The sequence below is a fragment of the Chaetodon trifascialis genome, chromosome 8 (genome assembly GCF_039877785.1).
Source record: "Chaetodon trifascialis isolate fChaTrf1 chromosome 8, fChaTrf1.hap1, whole genome shotgun sequence".
NCBI lineage: Eukaryota > Metazoa > Chordata > Actinopteri > Chaetodontiformes > Chaetodontidae > Chaetodon > Chaetodon trifascialis.
This window is the reverse complement of record NC_092063.1, coordinates 10,537,386-10,557,005: the sequence shown is the minus strand read 5'-3', so window position 1 is coordinate 10,557,005 and position 19,620 is coordinate 10,537,386. Positions and strand designations below refer to the sequence as shown.

Below are 19,620 nucleotides of genomic sequence, written 5' to 3'. Positions count from 1 at the left end.
CTCTGATAACACAAGCAACCAGCAATTAACTTTATTTTATATGAGAACAGAGGGGAAACTGTGCCACTCATGCAACACCTGTATATCAGTGGTTTTTCACTTCAGCCTTAGGACATGAAAGCACGAACGCTGCCTCTGATGACAGCTCTGCAGATGGGGCAGTGACGCAGGCTGGCAGCACAGTCGCCACACACCACCAGATGACCACAGGGGATGAAGACGATGGACACCAGTTTGTCCATGCACACCTTACAGGTCCTCTCCTCCTGCAGCTGCCTCAGCAGCTCCTCTGGGCTGGGGTCCTTCACTGTTGGCAGAAAGCACAGACAGATTGAAAACTCACACTATGTACAAGCTAACTGTTGTGTCTGAATCGTGTTTGCAGCTCAACGGTGAAATTGATTATGAAAAGCAATATAAGCACAAAAGTCGCTTTTTCCTGCAAATCATAAAGACGTTGACCTCTGACCTTTCTCTCTCATGGGTGTCCTCACATTTCCAGCTCCAGAGCCCTGTCTCATCTCTGACTCTGGATGCAAACATGAAAAAAGGAGAAACTTACACATCCATTGTACTCATTGAAATTGGAGTTACTGTTCATTTTACTCACACTCCTCAGATATAACAATCAGAAAATGATTGATTTTTTTAGGAGATTAAATTTGAACTGTGGAAAATGACAATAGTTAAGCATGCTGAGCCTTTATACTTCTAGTTTGCTGTGTCCACTGGTGGTAGGGAATCCAGGTCCTTCAGTTAAAGTGAAAATACAACAATGTCAAAATACTCAGGTGAAAGTCCTGCATGTAAAAGTCCAAAAGTATTGAAAGCAAAATGTACTTAAAGTATCAAAATGTACTTGGCAAGTACTTTATTTACATATTTATAATATATGATAGATTGTTATTGAGGATGTCCTGTTTCCAATCTGGGGGTCAGGCCTCATCTGAGGGGTCGTGAGATGGTTCATTAAGTAGAAAAAGGAGAAGAAACAAAGTTCTGCTACTAAACTCTGGTAATTTTTTGGACTTTTTACTTACCTTTGCTTTTTGTGAAATATTGCATAATTTGACCACTCTAGGCCTTTATATGAATCTGAATCTGAGAGTTTTAGAGGTTAAATGAACTCCTTACCACTCAGACACCTTAAATGTGACAAGTTTTCCTTGTAAGAGATAAGAATCGAAAAGGGTTGGAAACCCCCCCTTTTTTTTTATCTCTAACAATGTGCTGTATTTTATTAGCTCATGAGGTTTGATGAAAATATTTAAAAAGTACAACATTTCCTTCTGAAAAGCAGTAGAATAGAAGTATAAAGTAACAGAAAACGCAAATACTCTGGTAAAGTACAAGTATCTCAAAGCTGTAGAGTAAAGTTACTTTCCACCACTGGCTGTTACCTCTGCTCTGTGGCGCCCTCTCTCTGTCCTCCTGCTCTGCCTGCAGTACGTCACTGACCAGGTCAGACACGGACGTGTAGTGCTGGCCTGTCAAAAGGTACTTGGTCTGGACCAGACTCTCCACCAAGCTGGCTTCAAAGCCCATCTGCAGCACGGTCTGCACCACGGGAGAAAGCATGGCCGAGGAAGCTGCCAGACCTCCGACCATATCTGAGAGGAGGGAGGAAGTGAGGAGGATGAGACCAGAGACCAGAGACCAGCCACAGACAAGGGAAAACAAATCCATCCACATATCCACTAGATGTTAAATAAACTATAAGCAATCTATTTAGATAAGTGGGGAAATAAATGACAAATTGTGCCAATATATTAACATTTCAAACCAGAGACCTCTTCTGTATGTCTGCTGACATGGGTTATAATTGTGATTCCTTCATTGTATGGAATAATTGCCCTGTCATGACTGCCCTGCAACCATGAGCAACAGTCAAATGGGTTTCCGTAACACTCTCCAATTACTGCAATCCTATAGCAAACATTAGCTCAAGTAATTGAGCATGCAGTTATTTCATTTTCAGTCGCCTCCCAAAGAAAAGTAATGGATCTGTCTGTTTAGTGTCTAATTCCAAGGTGTGCTTTCATCCTTCAAGCCTGTGCAAACCAAAGTGATTCACACAGGTTGATCTAAGAATAATTCAGTCAGCTGGGTGCAGCCTTTTTTTTTTCCTCCATTTGCTCAACTTGCAATGCTGCTCACAGTATTTGCTCCACCTTTCCCTCTTTTATGTGAGCAAGTCTGAGTGGATGTTGACACTTTGATTCAGTGCACTGCAGGATACACAAAGATAATTAGTGGCATCAAAGCAGTGCTGCTATCTTGTTATCCAGGTCCACTTAGTTGGAATAAAGTTTCCTGATGTTCTTGGTACATTACCCATCATTCCCTGCCTTGAAGTTCAAGTTTATATGACTCACCATTTCTGGAGCCAATATCTCTGCCTGTGGAGGTCTGCGATCCACCCTGGAAAAACACATTTTGGATTTGCAGTGAAAGTCATGGATGGTTTTAAATGCAGACGATCATTTGTCAGTGTGCAGTTATCATGTGTTCCTCGTGCAAAGCAGATTTTATTCTGAGCAGATAAGAGGGATAAAGACTCTCACCACAGTCTCACCCAGGTGGAAATGGGCATCCTGTATGTTGCTGACGTAGTCCTGCCCCCTCGACTGGATTAAAAACTCACATCTGAGAAACATAAAGATGCTGTTTTATAATCTGCTAAAGCCAGTAATGCAAAACACAAAACAAAAGCATGACACTGTATTTATGTATTTAGGTGGAAAAAAATGAACGCCAAAAATAAGCAAATGATGTTTTCAGCTTTGTGACGAATCCTGCTGTTACCGTGGAAACCACTTGGCATGTTCCTGCCAGGGGTCGTCTCCTGGCTCCCAGTTCCTCAGCCCCCCGTCACAGTAGAAGCATTTGACGTTGTCACCGTGACCTGTCAGGATGTACAGGACTACTGAGATCAGAGTGTGATGACAGAGGCTCTGTGACTGTGTACAGCTTTACAATCTGAGACAAAACATCACATTATACTCAAAAAAAAAAGGATCCATAGGCCAAAATGAACAAGGAATCTCATGCACAGACTAAAACCGGTGAATCAACTCTTCTAAGACAATAGAACCAACACTGTCAGATCCAATAAAGCATCGCTCGTTGTCGGGTTACTTTATATGAATGTATTATTTTGTTCTGGTTTTCAGGATGTTGTCTCCACAGCCTGTGTATTGCCTGAAGCTGTGTTGCCCTACTTCTTTAGCAGCCCCAGCTTTGTCCAGGTTGTTCTGTCCACAACATCATGACTCAGCAGGACAATTGTACCATGAACTCTCTCACAAAGAGAGGTCACTCCAGCAGTGACTGGGTCAGCGCTGAATGTTTCACTGAAATTTACTCGTGGGTACTCAAATGTTGCTCATAAAATATTAAAGAAAGCAGATGATATGGACAGAAGTGTTTTTAAGGCTTTATAGTGAGCACCTGTGTAGAAAAATCCTGCCCTGGCGAGAACATCTGGCTGGACTGAGGCCTCCGTGGGCCAGTTGTGGAAAGTGGTGAGCCGGGAATCCTCTGCCTCCATCTCTGGGTAGACCGCTTGTCCAGCTGTCCCCTGGTCATCCATAGTCATCCTCTGGAGCTGACTCAACAGCTGGCCGTCCACAGAGTCGGAGGACCCGACTTGGAGCGGTATATTTCCCACAGCTCGACCCAGTATGAAGCTGCAAGTGGGGAAATGCCTCTTGTGCTCTGCGGCCGGACTGTCCCCGTGCACCCAGCATCTTAAAATCCCTCCACAGCAGAAACACTGGACTTTATCCCCAGGGCCTAGAAAGAAGAAGCCCGCCTTGGCCAGGTCTCCAGATGTGACAGGCGCATCTGCTGGCCAGTTGTGAAAAGTTCGAATTCTCTCCCCTTCTCTGCGCATCCGAGGCTCCTCGAGGATGTGTAGCATAGTACTGCTGTCATCCGTCATTCTGTGGCATGTAGGTTTTCCTTTCTCTTCTTGTCCTGTGCCTGTCATCCCTTTTGCGGTCCATAGTGGAGCGCGCACTGAAGGTGAGTGCAGCACACCAGCTGAAATAATATGATCAGCTGCGGGGGCCTGCACAGCGGCCTACAGGAGACTGCTTTCCAGAAAAGCCACCAAATGCCAGAATGTATGCTCATTGATCCTTGAATGAATGAACGCCTGAACATGCCATGGTGCTGCGCCTCTTAGGAAAAAGGCTAACTATGGAAAGCATTTCAGGAGCATGCTGTAGCTTAACAACTAATCTGACTATTGAAATGATATCATTTATCAAAAATACCATTAAGCACAAGAAAGAAATTTTGAAGCTTACAGCTGAAAAACAGAAAACCATTTAAACCTACAGCTCTAAAAGATTACAGAGAGCTCTGTGGTGCTTCTCCATTAGGGCCAGGTCAGATTTCAACAAATACCCACAAGTTTGCTCTCACATAAGAAAGAAACTTGACATTTCAAAGGATTACAAGCACCAAAGTGTCTTTTATATATATCTTACGAGTGTGTCTTTACTGGGTGGGTTTGTAATGTAATAATGAAGATGAAGGAGTTAACAATAAGATGTGTGGTCTTACTTGTCCTGTGAAGGAACAATAGGCTAAAATACTTGGAGGTTCGGGGTGCACCCTTTCATTATTGTGTGTGGGTTTGCTGTATGTGCCAAAGGGATTTTGATGGCTTAAATCACATCAGTCCTGTCTAGAATGATGTCAACATTTGAATTAGTCAAATCAAAACTTCATCTCGTATAATTATGATGTATAGCCTGTGAAAGTGAATAGCTATAAACAGAGGTATGACCTTTGTCAGAGTTTAGGGTGTTGTGGGTGCATCATTGCTGCCTCCTTGTGGTGGAAGAGAGTAATAACTAGCAGGCCAGAGTCGTACCAGTTCATTTTCAATGCTTGTTCTGCTGATATTATGATATCAGTTATCCTGCAGATATAAGTTTCAACCTGCTATGTACTACGTGCATTGTATGAGGAACTCAGGCCATGACTACACACAGTTGTCATGACAGTCAGGCACATTTCTATCCATGATTTTCTATCTCAACTTGGCAAAGATCTGGATGCAAGGTGGATTGTAACCACACGAGGGATTAGATTGATGCTTTAGACGTCAAACTTCGCAGTGATTAAGAAACTGTGGCCTCTTTGCACGAAGTGCCGTCTTGTTCATTCCAGAAAGCCTCACATGAGCACTTCACTTAACTGAACCGTGTCAGAGAAACCCTGCAGACAACCGCACAGCGCAGTCTGCTGATGGCCCCCGTGGCGTTGTTTACACCCACAGAGACAGCAGAAAATAGCCCCGATGAAAGGAAGACTAGAGTACATTTAATTTAAGTAGCAGTGTTCCTGTGTTGGTTTCATTCTATCTTTGCTCGACGTAAGTCTCTGACATTATCCAGAGTCACTTTGTTAAATGGAAAGGATGCTCTAAAGTTTTGCCGCCCCGCGGGGAACGACGAGAACTGCAGCGGCGGCTCAAAGCCCGGATGGAGCAGCCATTGGGGAAGTGTACGGGGCTTTAACGTAACTGAGGAGGTCTCTCTCTCTGGAATAATAAAGACAAAGTAAAAGGCGGCCGAGGATAGATATATTCAAGATCCGAGAGATCCACTCGGCGAAACATAACGTTATCTTGAAAACCAGGACTTTTTTTCGGGCACAGTAGCCGAGGCGACACACTTGAACTGTGGAAGTTGGGATACGTGCACACAGCGGAAAATATACAGCTGAGCCTGCGCTACAACTACTAGCCAGAAGCCACACGCTAAGCGGCACAACTAGCCACATAGCTAACTGTAACTGAGCTGTGAACTTGCTTTCAAATCACGGGGCTTGAAATCCAGTCACAAGCCCAGGCTCTGTGAGAATCCAGGGACTTGCTTAATGAATTATGTCTGCCACAAGCATTGACCCTCAGGTAGGAAGGCCGATGTACCTCGCCTGTAAAGAGCTTGCAAGCTGGCTACCTGCTAACGTTAACGATTTACTGGGCTACGGCTATTCCTCGGAAGTGCTAGCTAGCCACTAACGTTGGCCGGTGCATGTAGCTAGCAAGTTAACTTAGCTACATTCCGTTAAACGGCTAAATGTTTTAATGGACATTTAGGAAAGATGACATGTATACGATGGCATGCAAAAGATTGTTAAATGCATCTTGAACTGAGACCATATGTTTCTTCCACCAATGTAAGAGATCAAATTCCCGAATAATGGATTGAAAACGTGAAACCTAAAGCTAACGTTGAAAGAAATAGAGGTTCAAGCTAACGTAACTTATTCAGTGAATCTCAACTTTTTTTGTATTGAATGTGTCATAAATATCCACATGGTGTATACAATAGCCTAAATATATTCAGCCTTTTAAGGCAAACTAAGTTACAGGCTGCATAAACGCTATTGGCGTTTATAAAGCCATTTTAAGAGGGCTACGTGTAGCTAGCGAAGTTGTGCTTGAATTATCGCTAACAATAGCCGCTTGGTTAACAAAGTCAAGTTACACACCAATGTGTGTAACACTAAATAAATGCTATTTACTGCTGTAGCCAGCTGTACGTCTACAGCTTTCAAGAGTAACGTTAGGTGGATGTTTTGCATTGCCTCTCTTCAGGAAGTAGTCTGGAGGTTCATCTTCAGAGCGATGGATTGGTAACATTAGGGGCTGTACTCAGTCCCAACCTATGTGTGAAATCTCAGATCAACTAAAAATATCCATGTGGTCTCCTTTTTCTTCTTTTCATGATCCAAAATGGATGCAGAGATCAAAGGGACAAGCATCTAAAGGTGAGTTGGAGCATCACAGAGGACTGAAGCAAGACAGTTTGTTGGGTATCTGTTTAATCCGGGCCTACATTTTCAGACTAAATCAACATAACATAGACCACCCGTCCACGGAGTCTGGCTCTGTCTCTGATCTACAATACCGTCAGGCTACATAATATTGAGGGAAAATAATTAAATAGAATGTGTTGGGGATTGGCACAGCATCAACAAAAAGTACTAATGAAATCCTTTTTAAATTAAATTAAACCCAGAGTTTTGAGCGGGATGAGAAATCACTTTGCCATTATCTGTACACCCAGTAACCATAATTGGAGGAAAATACCTTTTCCTTTAATAATTTGGCTGACTGTATGGTGAACATGTTCATCAGAAATATCAGGATATGGGCTTTGATAATTGAGTTGGGGCACCGGTGGTATAAATGTGTGCAGTGTTGCATACTTGCATACGCACTGGAGTACAACATCCACCATGCAATTAAAAGGGCAGGTGTCTCATAGGGGAAATAACCTAATATCTTAGTTTACTGATGATGCAAAGATGTCCAAGTCCATGAAGCTTATGCAAAATGTAACGTGCACAAAAGGATGTTCCAATCATATTCCAGATTTGGGTCAATGCACCGGCTCTGTCTCAATCCTTAAGCTTTAATGACCTCTGAATTCATTGTTGTCAGTTCCTTGTGAACATTATTGTTGGCAACGTTTTTGTTATGGCCTCATAATTGTATTTTTATGGACTCCAAGTCGTCTGATTGATGCAGTTGCTGGACAAGGTTGAGTGACAGGCAGGCCTTGACTCACTCTTTACCTGCAGGTCTGGCTGGCTGCAGGCCACAGACTGATTCACCTCCAGGATAGGCTTGTCTCAAGGGCCACAGGGCTGTCTGGCATGGCTCACTGATTTCTTCTTCTTCCCTTCTTTTTTTTTTTTTTTTTTTTGGAAGAGGACAGGCCAATGCAAGAGGGACAGACTGGTTTGGATACTAAAAATCTTGATACACCACCAATATATTGATGAAACCAAACCACGGCAAACACATTTTTTTCTGCATGAACTAATGTGGCTAAAATATTGTAATGGCAATGTGTCATTATAGTGTTGTGTGCTGTGTCAGAGCAGACCAAATTAAATATGCAGTGTTATTTTGACAATATGAGCCCATGTCACACACACAGTTTGATGGCTAAAATAACAATTGCTACCTGTCTCTTCAAAACCTGACCTTTTCATCCCCACATGTATGTTTATATGTACATTTTTGTAATTTTGTTTGTTGCAGTGCAAAATGGTTCACTACATCAGAAGGAGACTGTCCATGACAATGACTTTGAGCCATACCTCACTGGTCAATCAACTCAGGTAAAGCCAGATATCTCTGTCTGAAGAAAAATGTAAAGCATACACTAAAAAAATATGATTAAAGCATAGAATTAAAGCTTAGAGGGATTAAGACAAGATCATATCGCTCAAATCAGTTTTGCATTTTTGTTACATTGATTTTTTTTTTTTCCTTTTTAAATGTATGTCACAATATGGTAAATGTGGCACAATAATAAGATAATCAAACTGGTTATCTAAGCACTCTGTTAAGCATTACAAAATTCCTGTTATGTTTAAAACAACAACTTCAAATTTCATTTTGTTCAACAGAAATTTGTAAAAACATAACATGATATGATTGTTTCAACAGAAGTATTCTGAAGACAAATTATATGTTATAATTTATGTAAATCGTGTCAATGCCCACCCTAAAATGGATGCAATTTAAGTTAGTAAGTCACTTGCTAATGTTATGATTCTGCTGACCTTCATTCATCTAGAACAACAGCTACCAGTCCATCACCGACCCCTACCTGTCCAGCTACTACGCCCCCTCCATTGGATTTCCGTATCCCCTCAGTGAGGCACCCTGGTCCACAGGTGGGGACCCCCCTATTCCATACCTGACCCCCTATGGACCCTTGAGTAATGGAGACCATCACTTCATGCCCGACACAGTGTTTGGCCAGCCGGGGGGTCTGGGAAGCAGCATCTACCCCCACAGGTTTAACTTTTTCCCTGAAAATCCTGCCTTCTCTGCTTGGGGCACAAGTGGCTCCCAGGGCCAGCAGACTCAAAGTTCAGCCTACGGTGGCAGCTACAGCTATCCTCCCAGCTCCCTGGGGGGCACCCTGGTGCCTGATGGTCAGACGGGCTTTCACAGTGACACCCTCAATAAAGCCCCTGGTATGAACAGCCTGGAGCAGGGTATGGTTGGCTTGAAGATCGGAGGGGATGTCACTGGCCAGGGTTCAGGAGTCAAGGCTGTGGGATCTGTGATTGGTGGCCCTGCGGTGGCAGCCGCAGGCAATGGAGCCACACCTATTGGAATGCCTCCACCCAAACCCACCTCCTGGGCTGCCATCGCCAGCAAACCCGCCAAACCGCAGCAGCTGAAAGCTAAGGTGAAACCAGGGATGCCCAATCCAGGGGGAGCTCTTCCCCCGCCACCCATCAAACACAACATGAACATTGGGACCTGGGACAAGGGCCCAGTGACTAAAGTAGCCACAGCTCCACTGCAGCAACAGCAGCAGCCTCTTGGCCTCCCTCATGGATTGCCACCTCAAGGCCCCATGCAGCAAGGACCCATGCAGCCCCCCCCTCCCCAGTCTTTGGTGCAGCCCCAGATGCAGCCTATGGCCTTACAGCCCCAGCCCCCCCATCACCAGCACCATCAGCCACCACCTCAGCCCTACCAAAACCACACCCAGCCCCCACAACCCCAGACCCGCTGGGTTGCCCCACGCAACCGCAACCAAGGCTATGGGCAGGGTGGCCCTGGCCAAGATGGTAGTGGTATGATGGGTATGGTTGGGGGTGGGAACAGTGGACCCCAAACTTCTGCCAGCCAGGGACCTGGTGCAGAGTCCCACCCAGTGCTGGACAAGCTGCGTGCCTCCCATAGCTACAATCCCAAGGACTTTGAATGGAACCTGAAGAATGGTCGTGTTTTCATCATTAAGAGCTACTCTGAGGACGATATCCATCGTTCCATCAAGTACTCCATCTGGTGCAGCACAGAGCACGGCAACAAACGGCTGGACTCGGCTTTCCGGGCCATGAATGGTAAAGGCCCCGTGTATCTGCTGTTCAGTGTCAATGGCAGTGGTCATTTCTGCGGTGTGGCAGAGATGCGTTCACCAGTGGACTATGGTACCAGTGCCGGTGTTTGGGCACAGGACAAGTGGAAGGGCAAGTTTGACGTGGACTGGTTGTTTGTTAAGGACGTGCCTAACAGCCAGCTGCGCCACATCCGCCTGGAGAACAATGACAACAAGCCAGTGACCAACTCCCGTGACACCCAGGAGGTTCCTTTGGAGAAGGCCAAACAGGTGCTCAAGATCATCGCCACCTACAAACACACCACCTCCATCTTTGATGACTTCTCCCATTATGAGAAGAGGCAGGAAGAAGAGGAGGAGGTGCGCAAGGTGAGTACAGTACCTTTGATTTGAATTAAGTGTTTTCGTGCTCATTTTTTGCTCAATTTGTGTCTCAGAGACTAATTCTTGTCTTTTTTTTCTCCCTGTGTTTCCTCTTACGTACCCCTTTTGATAGACTTTTGAACCTCCTCAGATACAGAACCGCTCTCGGTTGGATCAGGTAAGGAGCTGTCATATTGTCTTGTTAGCGTCATTAGCCGTGTTTCCATCAACATGTTTTTCTGCGCATTTTCAAGTATCACATCAGAAAAGGTTGATAGGTTCAAAATACTTTCTCAGTTTTGGAAAAATGTTTTCATGCTTGCCTTTTCGAAAAAGAGCTCGTGCACTTAATGGATGCTTGAAACACCTTTTTTTGAACAAGTCCTGATTTAGCCAACATTTAACTCACATTACTGATCAGCTGTTGCTGCTCAGAGATAAGTAGTAGTTTCTGTCGGTTAAAATGTCTCCTTCTCGCTCTGCACAGATCTGGTTTAACCCTCTTCACAGTCATACATGAACCAAACAGAAGTGTCATATTTCCATCTTGTGTTCTTTTTTTCCATCGTTTGACGTCTGTATATATTACGTCATCTTATCGCACCATTTTGTTCTGCAAAAATATAATGATTTCCCGACTGGTGAATTGGTGCCACCTACTGCTTATCTCAATGAACCAACTGCTAATAATTGCATAATTGTAGAGGAAAGAAACAAGCATTCATTCGCATTTTCTTTTGGCGATTTTCTCGAGATCCTCTTACTATTTTGACACATTAGGATGGAAACTGAGCTATTGACGAACCCTCAAGCAGAGAGGGCTTTTTCTGACAGCTATTGGTGATAGATCTTGATTGTGTTCTTCACACAGAGAATATGAAATTTTAAGATGACCTAATAGTTGATCACCACTTTAGATAGATAACTGTAGATCTCTGTTTATCGAAGTGTACTTTACAGTGCTGTTATGTAATGTTTGTATGTCTGATGTCTTTTTTTTTTGTTGTCCTTTTCCAAACAGGAGCGCCAAAACAGGAATAAACAATAGAAGACATTTATCCTTGGCTTGATCAACAGTTACACTAGGACTTTTGATTTAAGAGACAGAAGAATATGAAATGCAACCAAGCCCTTCATTTTTTTTCTATTTAATCCTGGTGAATCTCTGCCATTGTCGAGACTTGTGCTTTTTTCCCCCATGTACCACCCACTTCTTGTGCAGGGATAACAAGCTGATTTAATGTATTACCTAGCCACCGCCACACTCTTGAGTTAAGGTTTTTGAGATATTTTTCTTCCCGTTCCATCTCGTACTCTTCTCTCACCAGACTGGTTTTCTCTCTCCCGCCCCCACCCCCTCCTCTTTCCAATTGAATCAGGGTTTGACTGCACCATGGAGAAAAAAAATCTGCCACTTTATATTTCAGTACAATCAGGAACGGATGTGTCCTGCCCCTATTTGTCCATTTGGGGGCAACATTGCCATGCTTCAGAGGTTTAACTGTGCCAACAGGGTTGGAGGATCCCAAAGGCAATGTCGGACTTGGAGCTGTGCGATAATAAAACTTCAATGGTTTATCTATTTTTCATTCAGATCAACAAAATCTCTATTTTTTGGCTTACTACTGACAATTTTCATTTCAGAAACCTGTTTTCTGGAGCCTTAATGTTTTTTTTTCTTTTCTAATTATTGGTGACTTCTCAAAAGAACTGCTCAAACAGTGACACTGCTGGAGAAATCAGGGATAGTGTGAAGTCACACGGGACTCGAGACATTTCTGAGGAGGAATTGCAAAGGCCTCTGGGAAAGAAATAACGGATGTGTCCTCCACAGCCAGAACTCTCACCATTTTAGTCAAAAATTGTACTATTGACATCCCTCACACCCCTCTGCTTCGCTTTCTTTTGATGTCTGTCTTGAAGGGGTCTTTTGTATGTTTCATCAGGAGATTCTGCTCGTGTACGCAACCCAGTCTGAGAGAATTGTCGCATCCACCATTTTAAATTGTTTTATAATCAGAATTATGTAATGATGTAACTACTACATTGAACGAATTGTTGCTTCTTCTTTTTTTTTGTTCCACAAAATGGGGGGAGGGTTCACGTATTTGTCCATTCACCATCATTCTGTCTTAATCCTCTGTTTTTTTTTTTTTTTTTCCTTGAATTTGGTTTTGCTAAGTCTATCATGTTGGTCGTAATGCTAAGCTTTAACGTAGGAGCCTATATATTCATGGAGAAAGCCTAAAAATGTATAACCTAAAAATTAATGTAACTGATTTACTATCGAGTAAGAAAAAAATGAGAATGAAATGTGGTTTCTGTGTGTTTTTTGGTTGTTGCAAAAAAATATTTTGTTCTAGCCTGAAACCATTGATTATGATACAGTAAAGTACTGTCAGGTATGTTAATGAAAAAGATTGGATATTTAAAAAAAGTCACTAATAGATGTGTGTGTGCCCATGCATGGCAAGCTAGAATATAGGAAGTCTGCTAGAAAAAGCTATTATCCACCCTGCAGCTTGTCTGCGAGGTGAGAGTGGTGATGTTGTTTACCTAACGGTCCTTTAAAGGACGCTGTCCCCCTGTTCTCGTGTCAGCCATTTCAGAGCATTCAAAGCCAGAATGCGGTTTATTTGTCACTCAGCGTTTGAGATCAGCCGGTTCTCTCTCTCCTCTTGATTAGTTTGGGACTGTCCCTTCAGTATTTTGTGGATTGTGAGGTTACCATGATGCAGAGAGGAACGCTGCCAACGGCGTCTCTTTGATGTGGAGGGATCTTTTTTCTCCTTTTGACGTTTTTGTGTATTTGTGTAAGAGGTGAAATCTGATGTAGCTTCATGGTAACCTAAATCAAATACTCAGATCCCAGTTCACAATTGCCTGTTTGGAGTCTTTGTACTGGAACAGATGAGATTAACAGTTGCGCCTGTTCAGGTAATGTGGCCTGAACTCATTCACGTTTAGTTGTTTGGTCTTTTCCGATTCTGTTAGACCGTGTTTATGCTCTATGATCTATTTTGATTCTGTCACAACTTTACCCCGTTACATCGTTGAGATGGCAGAGGTGCTGCACACTGCTGAGGTCACTCGAGTATGCTTCACAGCTGTATTTCCAGATGTTTGAAGCTGCATTGTATTCTTAACCTGGCCAGTGTAATCCCTTGTACTGACCTCTAACAGGATCCTTTCTTCTCCATCTCTTTTTTTTTTTCTTTTTTTTTAAAACCTGCACTAATCAATAGCACGGTTGATCCAAGCAATACGGTGAACACCCTTCACATGTTTGCCTTCACCAACACTGCTCTCTCCAACCAGCGTTTAGAGTCAGGGGTAGTTGGGAAGCTAAAGGATGCCACCGAAGACTTGAGCCGCAGCCACAGCCGTCTTTGCCTCAGGAAGCACGAACTGGTTGTGATTTTAGTACGAGGCTTACATGCACGATAACTGTCAGACGATGTTTGTTGCAATAGAGGGATGTCAGGTTAGCCATGAAATTATATGTATCGACACCACAAAAGGATTAATGACGTGAAAATATTAAATAAACATTGATTATCTTCTAGACCACAGTTGTAGTGGGCATAACTTGTTCAAAAGATCGATCTTGGTTTTTCTTTATAGAAGAAATCAAGCCTTAATAAACTGTCCGTTCAGAAATTACTTTGTCTTGATGTCGTGAATTCTCTGTTAGTGAGTAAACAGCTGCCTCTGGTGACCTTATACGAAGAGTGGAAGGTCTGTGGGGCAGCTCCGGCGCTTAAATGTCACTGAAAGGGTTTCTCAGCTGGAATTGTGTCTTCCTATTGTCTTTTCTCATTGTGCTATTACAGTTGACTACAGTGAATCTCTGAATGCTGATACTAAAGCAGACCTCTGCTTCCACAGGATCAAGTGGCCTACAACAGAATTTGATGGAGCGCACTAATGGAAGTGCAGCTGCCTGATAGAAAATGGCATATTTGTCATATATGAGTGCCCAGTATTGGACAGGTTAGTGGCTAATTTAACTTTAGGTTTCCATCCATGTACGTGTTTGCCAAAACTAATATTTGGTCGTCCGGGTCTTCAGCCTGAGATGCCCCGTACACGTCGTGTTTAGGCAGTGAAAATGTTTCATAATGCTGGCGTTCAGCACAGGTTTGCACATTTTGTTCCACAATAGATTTTCTTTCTTTCCCTGACAGGAGCTCTCCGTGGTGCTGATTTCCTGGTTTGGAGGAACTGCTGGTGGCACGTTCCAGTCGCACAATGAAGTGAAGAACGCTAACTGGGATAAAAACACCGTAAGTGATTTGATAGGAAACGGTGATTTTCTTGTGTTAAAGCTATATGACTGTCAAATATAATAGCATTTTATTCACCGCAACCATTTACACGCTTCCAAAAGAGAAAGAGATGACTTTGCCGTATCTGGGGCAAATCATCAGCGCCAGTCGTTCCATTTGAAAGACAATTCACGTCAGATTTAAGTCTGCAGATTGGTGCAAAGTTGGCATGACTGCCATGTACAGCTCCCCGTAAAATAATCACAAGGACAAGCAGAAGAATCAGTGCAGCTCAGGCTTTATTTGTTGTCATATCATTACAAAGCATGCATCCATACCGAGACCAAAAAATAATAAAATAAAAAAAGGCAAACAATATCACATCCAGGCTGTCTGCTCTATAGACTCGTGTATTCATCTGCAGCTCAGCGTGGCATAAATATATGACGAACAAACACCCCACAATGAGATATTTGGATTTGACTCAATGCTCAGAATCTTGATTAAACAGAGACATATATTTAGGTTACTTATATTTATATATTGGTTATTTGCTTTAATGTACCGTATCATATGTGAACCTGAAATTACTTTAAAGCTGCCAGTGCTGAACCTATAGTATGTGAAAGAGAGAAGATGCAGCTTTTGCCAAATTCTGTCATTCTTTTCTAATTTAATCTCACCTGAAGCTGAGCTGAATTTAAAAAGCCTTTCCTGTAATATTCTGCATCGGTGATGACTGCACAGCACTGCAAAAGGAAAGCCCGGGTAGCTGGTCTAAACAGTAATTATTCAGTTATTAACTTTTAGTTTGTTTAATTAGTCTAGTGGAGTCTGAAGTCCTGCGGCCTTCACTGGGTTACAGCGTCAACCGTGCGTTGTCAGAAGGACGCCTGTAGGTGGCATTGATTCGCCTACATTTCTATATGTTGACTCCATCCTACTGCAGCCACCGTCAGCTTGTATCGCTTCAGGGCTGTCGAGCCTCTGCTGTAGGCCTGAGGTTTGAGCCACACAGTGAAGGTGCGGCGGACTGGAGCTGCTGGCCTACTTTTGCTTATGAGCAATGAATCTATTCTAGACCGATTTCAACTGAGGCTGTAGTTTACGGAGCTCTGGTGTTCAGCCGCTGGAACATTTTGTGAAATATTTCAAACTGAGGGACTGTGATATAGAGACTGCCGCACAGGCTCCAACAGGGAAGGATTTAGCGTTAACAGCGGTGGATGTTTCCATGATCAGACACCGTTTGGCTGTTTAATCTGTAGGCAGGCTTCGCGGCCGGTGCATCATAGGCAGTGGCCTGTTTTAACTCGTGCCTCGGTTTAGTTTAGATTAAAAAAAAAAACGCCTGAGTATTGATTATTTTCATATTTTATATTTAGGCCATCTCTCCCATTTTTAAATATACTGACCTTATGCCTGACAATAAAACAGGTTTCATTCCGAAGGCTAAACCAAATTGCGCAGCAGACTTAAAATGAAACAAGCCTTTTAACAAGGTCCTAAATAAAATAAAAAGTAAAGCTGCAGTTAAGACGGTCGTGAATTTAAAATGATTCCCGGGGATGTTTTTGTAAAACCAAGAGGTAGGCCATTGACCCCACTTGGCGAAAGTCCAATTGCGTCGTATTCTGCGTTTCACATTTTTTGGGAAAAATCAGACAAAACATAACATTGAAAACAAACATTTCGGGATTAAAGAGATGAAATAGAAGTTAACTGGCGGTAACCTGATGTCATGCTATAACAGCCTATTAAAGTACGCATTGCGCCCACCCAGTCAAAGCAACACACACACACACACACACACACACACACACACACACACACACACACACACACACACACACACACACACACACACACACACACACACTTAGGCACGCATACACACGCTTGCGCATGCACACGCTCACGCGCCACTGAGTGACAGTACAGCAGTCAGCTTTATCCTGCCGCGGTGGTCGGCACCCAGGCCCTGTTTCTGTAACATTAAGGGTCAAAGTAGTAAACAAAAGCCTGCGGCCTGTTGAAATAACGCAGAGATAAAATGTGAAGCGTGATGCTGTGCAGATACCTCTCTTGGCATTCACCGCGTGCCTTAATTGTATGGACATTAAATCAAGGTCCGCTGTGAACACGCAGAGTGACAACCCTTCAAGAAGTCGCCTTCCCACCCTGCTGATGGGCGCAGAGCGAAGCCCGGCCGGCAGCCTCTAACCCCGTCTGACTTCCACACGCTCAAACCTCCAGCATCTGCCGCCAAGGAGGATGCAAGACTGCATGACTGCGATTTAAGTACAGCTCCCGCTTCCGTGCGCGCGCTCGGGCGTACACACACGCACACACTCGCATCCACAAATCTAAAGCCGATTTTGCAGCACAGTCACGCGCGCCTGCACACACACACACACACACACACACACACACACACACACACACACACACACACACACACGCAAGTAGACACTCACGTCTAAAGCCGATTTATAGCCTACACCAGCAGTATAGCGCGCGGCCACATTCTTCTCCTGCGCCTCTTTGGATTCCACGCGAGGAAATATTGATATCACTGCGCCACAGCTCGGCGTTAAACCCCACCAGCATACGGCCCATACTCAAAGGATGTGAAGCAACGCTTGCACCCGAAAAGCCTTGTTATTAGCATAGCATTAACAAACACCTCTGCTCTTGTATTCTGTGCTGGTGCGTCTTTACGCATCTTCTGGCCGGTTACCTCGCACAGAATGACAGCTGAAGCTACACAGGCTCTCTCTTTGTCCTGCCTCAAAACCACTCAATTTACAACATTAGCCTGACCCAAAACACAAAGACAACAGTGGAAAACAGAAGAAGGCAACGATGGCAGCACGTCACAAGGCTATTTGTTTGAAGTCATACATCCCACTGCGAAGAGTGCTGTATTTTCCATTTAACTTGGCTTGAATGCAGTTCCCCGACTTGTCCACGATCAACGCCCTCGGACAGAACGCGCGTTGCTTCCTCTCTCCTCTCATGCAGCTGACAAACTACGGGTGGCTACTTTTACATTAGGCTACAGTATACGTGGAAGAAAAGGCACGTCGTTCTTCTATGCGCCACATCGCGCTCTAGCATATCCCTAAAGCTCGTGCGGTCGGGAGGCTGATTTTCTCATGTAAGGTGGAAAAAAGTGGCTTCATCGTCTTCAGAAAGGTCCTCTCTCCACCAAGAGTCAGTCGGTTCCTTTTGGTTCGTGTCTTTTTAATCTGACCCATTTCAGGCACAATCCAGCCCTGGATGCATGCCCCCCTCTCTCGCTCTCCTCTCTCTCTCTTTCGGGCTGTGCGATCCACTGTCTCCCGGATTAGAGCGCCCCTCTCTTCCCATCCTAGACAATTGCGAGTCTCTGCTGATTGGGCTTCAGCGCAAGAGGATTACATGGGCGCACAATGACGTCATGGCCCGGGGCCCAAGCCCCCTCCCTCCCCTCCTCCTCACCTCCCCCCCATTAAAACCAAATCCTCATCAGCCCCAAATGTCCTTGAAACCACCGGCCTGACTTTCTGCAGCGCGTCATGCATGCATGCATCGGGGCAGACGACTGTTTATGCTCACAGATAATAGCTGTTGCCGTTGGTCGACATTTACCAACAACTGAGCAGAGCCCGCACGCGGAGGAATCCAAAATAACATGGCAGCTCCCCTATCGCTTATGTGCACCTGAGTGCCTACACCTTGAACGTTGTACCTAGGCAGGTGCATGTCCAGCGGCTAATCGCTGCTACAAACTAAGGCTGCAGGCTTGTGGTAAATAAAAAGGTGGACAGGCTTAAGTGTGACCTGTACTTTGTGATCATCTTTAGGCAAACCTATTTTCTAAAAAGCACCGAATAAAGTTTTACTCGCGTCCAAAACCCAACGCACTGGCCTCTATGCTTAAATAATGCCCAGATGTAATGGCAGCCAAGAGGTGGATGACTTTTACCTTGCATTTTAAATACTGGTTTTCTGATTATCCTGCAGTTCAACCCTCCATTACATCCCTGGTGCAGACAGGCTCATATCAGCATGAGATACTTTTCCTTTTGGGACGAAACGTGCGCAACATCCACCCAGAACTGTGCGTCTGCCAAATCTGCATAAGATTACCGTGAGAGTGTTGACGGTTATTCTTCTAAGGCCTGTGGCCTGTGATCCCAGATGGTCTGGGCTAAAACCATATGCTGCTTCAGCGTGCATCATTAAATATTTGCGTGAAAGGTGAAGATAGAAAAGGACTATTTATATGTGCTGCATATTTTAAGATGCACAGTTTGATACGTTTATGTGCACATTTTGTCATGTATGCATGCACCACTGTTAGCACGTTGCTGGAGGAAATTCCCTATAGTCTGTTTGGTTATTTGATGAGATATAAATACAGTAGCTCCGTTGTGGGCTCTGGCTATGGACTGAAAACAGTCATTTTTTTAGGTTTTAGAAGTGTTGGCTTGATAGAAACCGTATGCATTTTTGGTGTTATGACCCACAATATTTATCAGCTCTTCTAAATACATAACTGTGGATTTCTGCCGAGTACATATTTTGTTTTTTTGCTTCCCCGTCAAGGCTCAAATGCTTAGTTTATGTTTCCATAAGAATTTTGGTTAAAAAGATCATAATAATAATGATAATTTGACTAAACTGACTTGGCATCTCTTTTTTTCCCCCTTTCTCCTAATTTTAAAATTGTTTTTGCAAGTTGACCCAAATATGGGCCCGCAGTCTGCAGCCCATCATCAGTTTATGTAATTCAGCCTATATGTGATCTTTTCCTTGAACAGGTTCTATTAACGTTGCCAATCGTGTTCGTATAACGCATTTCAACGCCGTTCCAATAAAATCCTACAGGAATATATTGATTTCTGTCCCGGAAGAAAATGTCATTGGATTTTCAAATGTTTCTCCCTCCTTCCGTAGCTTGTGTCTACCTCCCACTGTTGGCTGAACAAAGAGATGGAGAGGAGGAACAGTCAGCGCTGTTTAGGATGAAACCGCTTCCCTTCACTCTCGATTACTGAGCCCATAGAATCGCAAATGTGGCCTTTTTTTCCAAACAAACGCAA

At 43.8% G+C, this 19,620-nt stretch overlaps 2 protein-coding genes and 1 long non-coding RNA gene across 3 annotated transcripts; 1 reads left to right on the top strand and 2 right to left on the bottom strand.

Moving 5' to 3' along the window:
- Positions 1-107: 107 nt before the first annotated feature.
- birc7 (baculoviral IAP repeat containing 7) lies at positions 108-5,635 on the bottom strand. Its single transcript, XM_070967930.1, is given in 10 exon segments — positions 108-307; positions 470-529; positions 1,401-1,610; positions 2,376-2,421; positions 2,565-2,646; positions 2,806-2,905; positions 3,451-4,044; positions 5,418-5,430; positions 5,433-5,555; positions 5,558-5,635. Coding segments are annotated over 10 exon segments (1,506 nt in total).
- Positions 5,498-15,237, top strand: LOC139334768 (YTH domain-containing family protein 1-like). Its single transcript, XM_070967929.1, has 6 exons — positions 5,498-5,929; positions 6,768-6,792; positions 8,075-8,154; positions 8,616-10,268; positions 10,396-10,440; positions 11,284-15,237. The coding sequence occupies exons 1-6, from the start codon at positions 5,903-5,905 to the stop codon at positions 11,308-11,310; spliced, it is 1,857 nt and encodes a 618-aa protein (XP_070824030.1). The 5' UTR covers positions 5,498-5,902; the 3' UTR covers positions 11,311-15,237.
- A 637-nt stretch (positions 15,238-15,874) lies between these two features.
- LOC139334770 (uncharacterized) lies at positions 15,875-17,910 on the bottom strand. Its single transcript, XR_011602399.1, has 2 exons — positions 16,964-17,910; positions 15,875-16,929 (listed from the first exon to the last, which is right to left on the bottom strand). It is a non-coding gene; the product is annotated as an uncharacterized lncRNA (long non-coding RNA).
- Between the last annotated feature and the right edge of the window lie 1,710 nt (positions 17,911-19,620).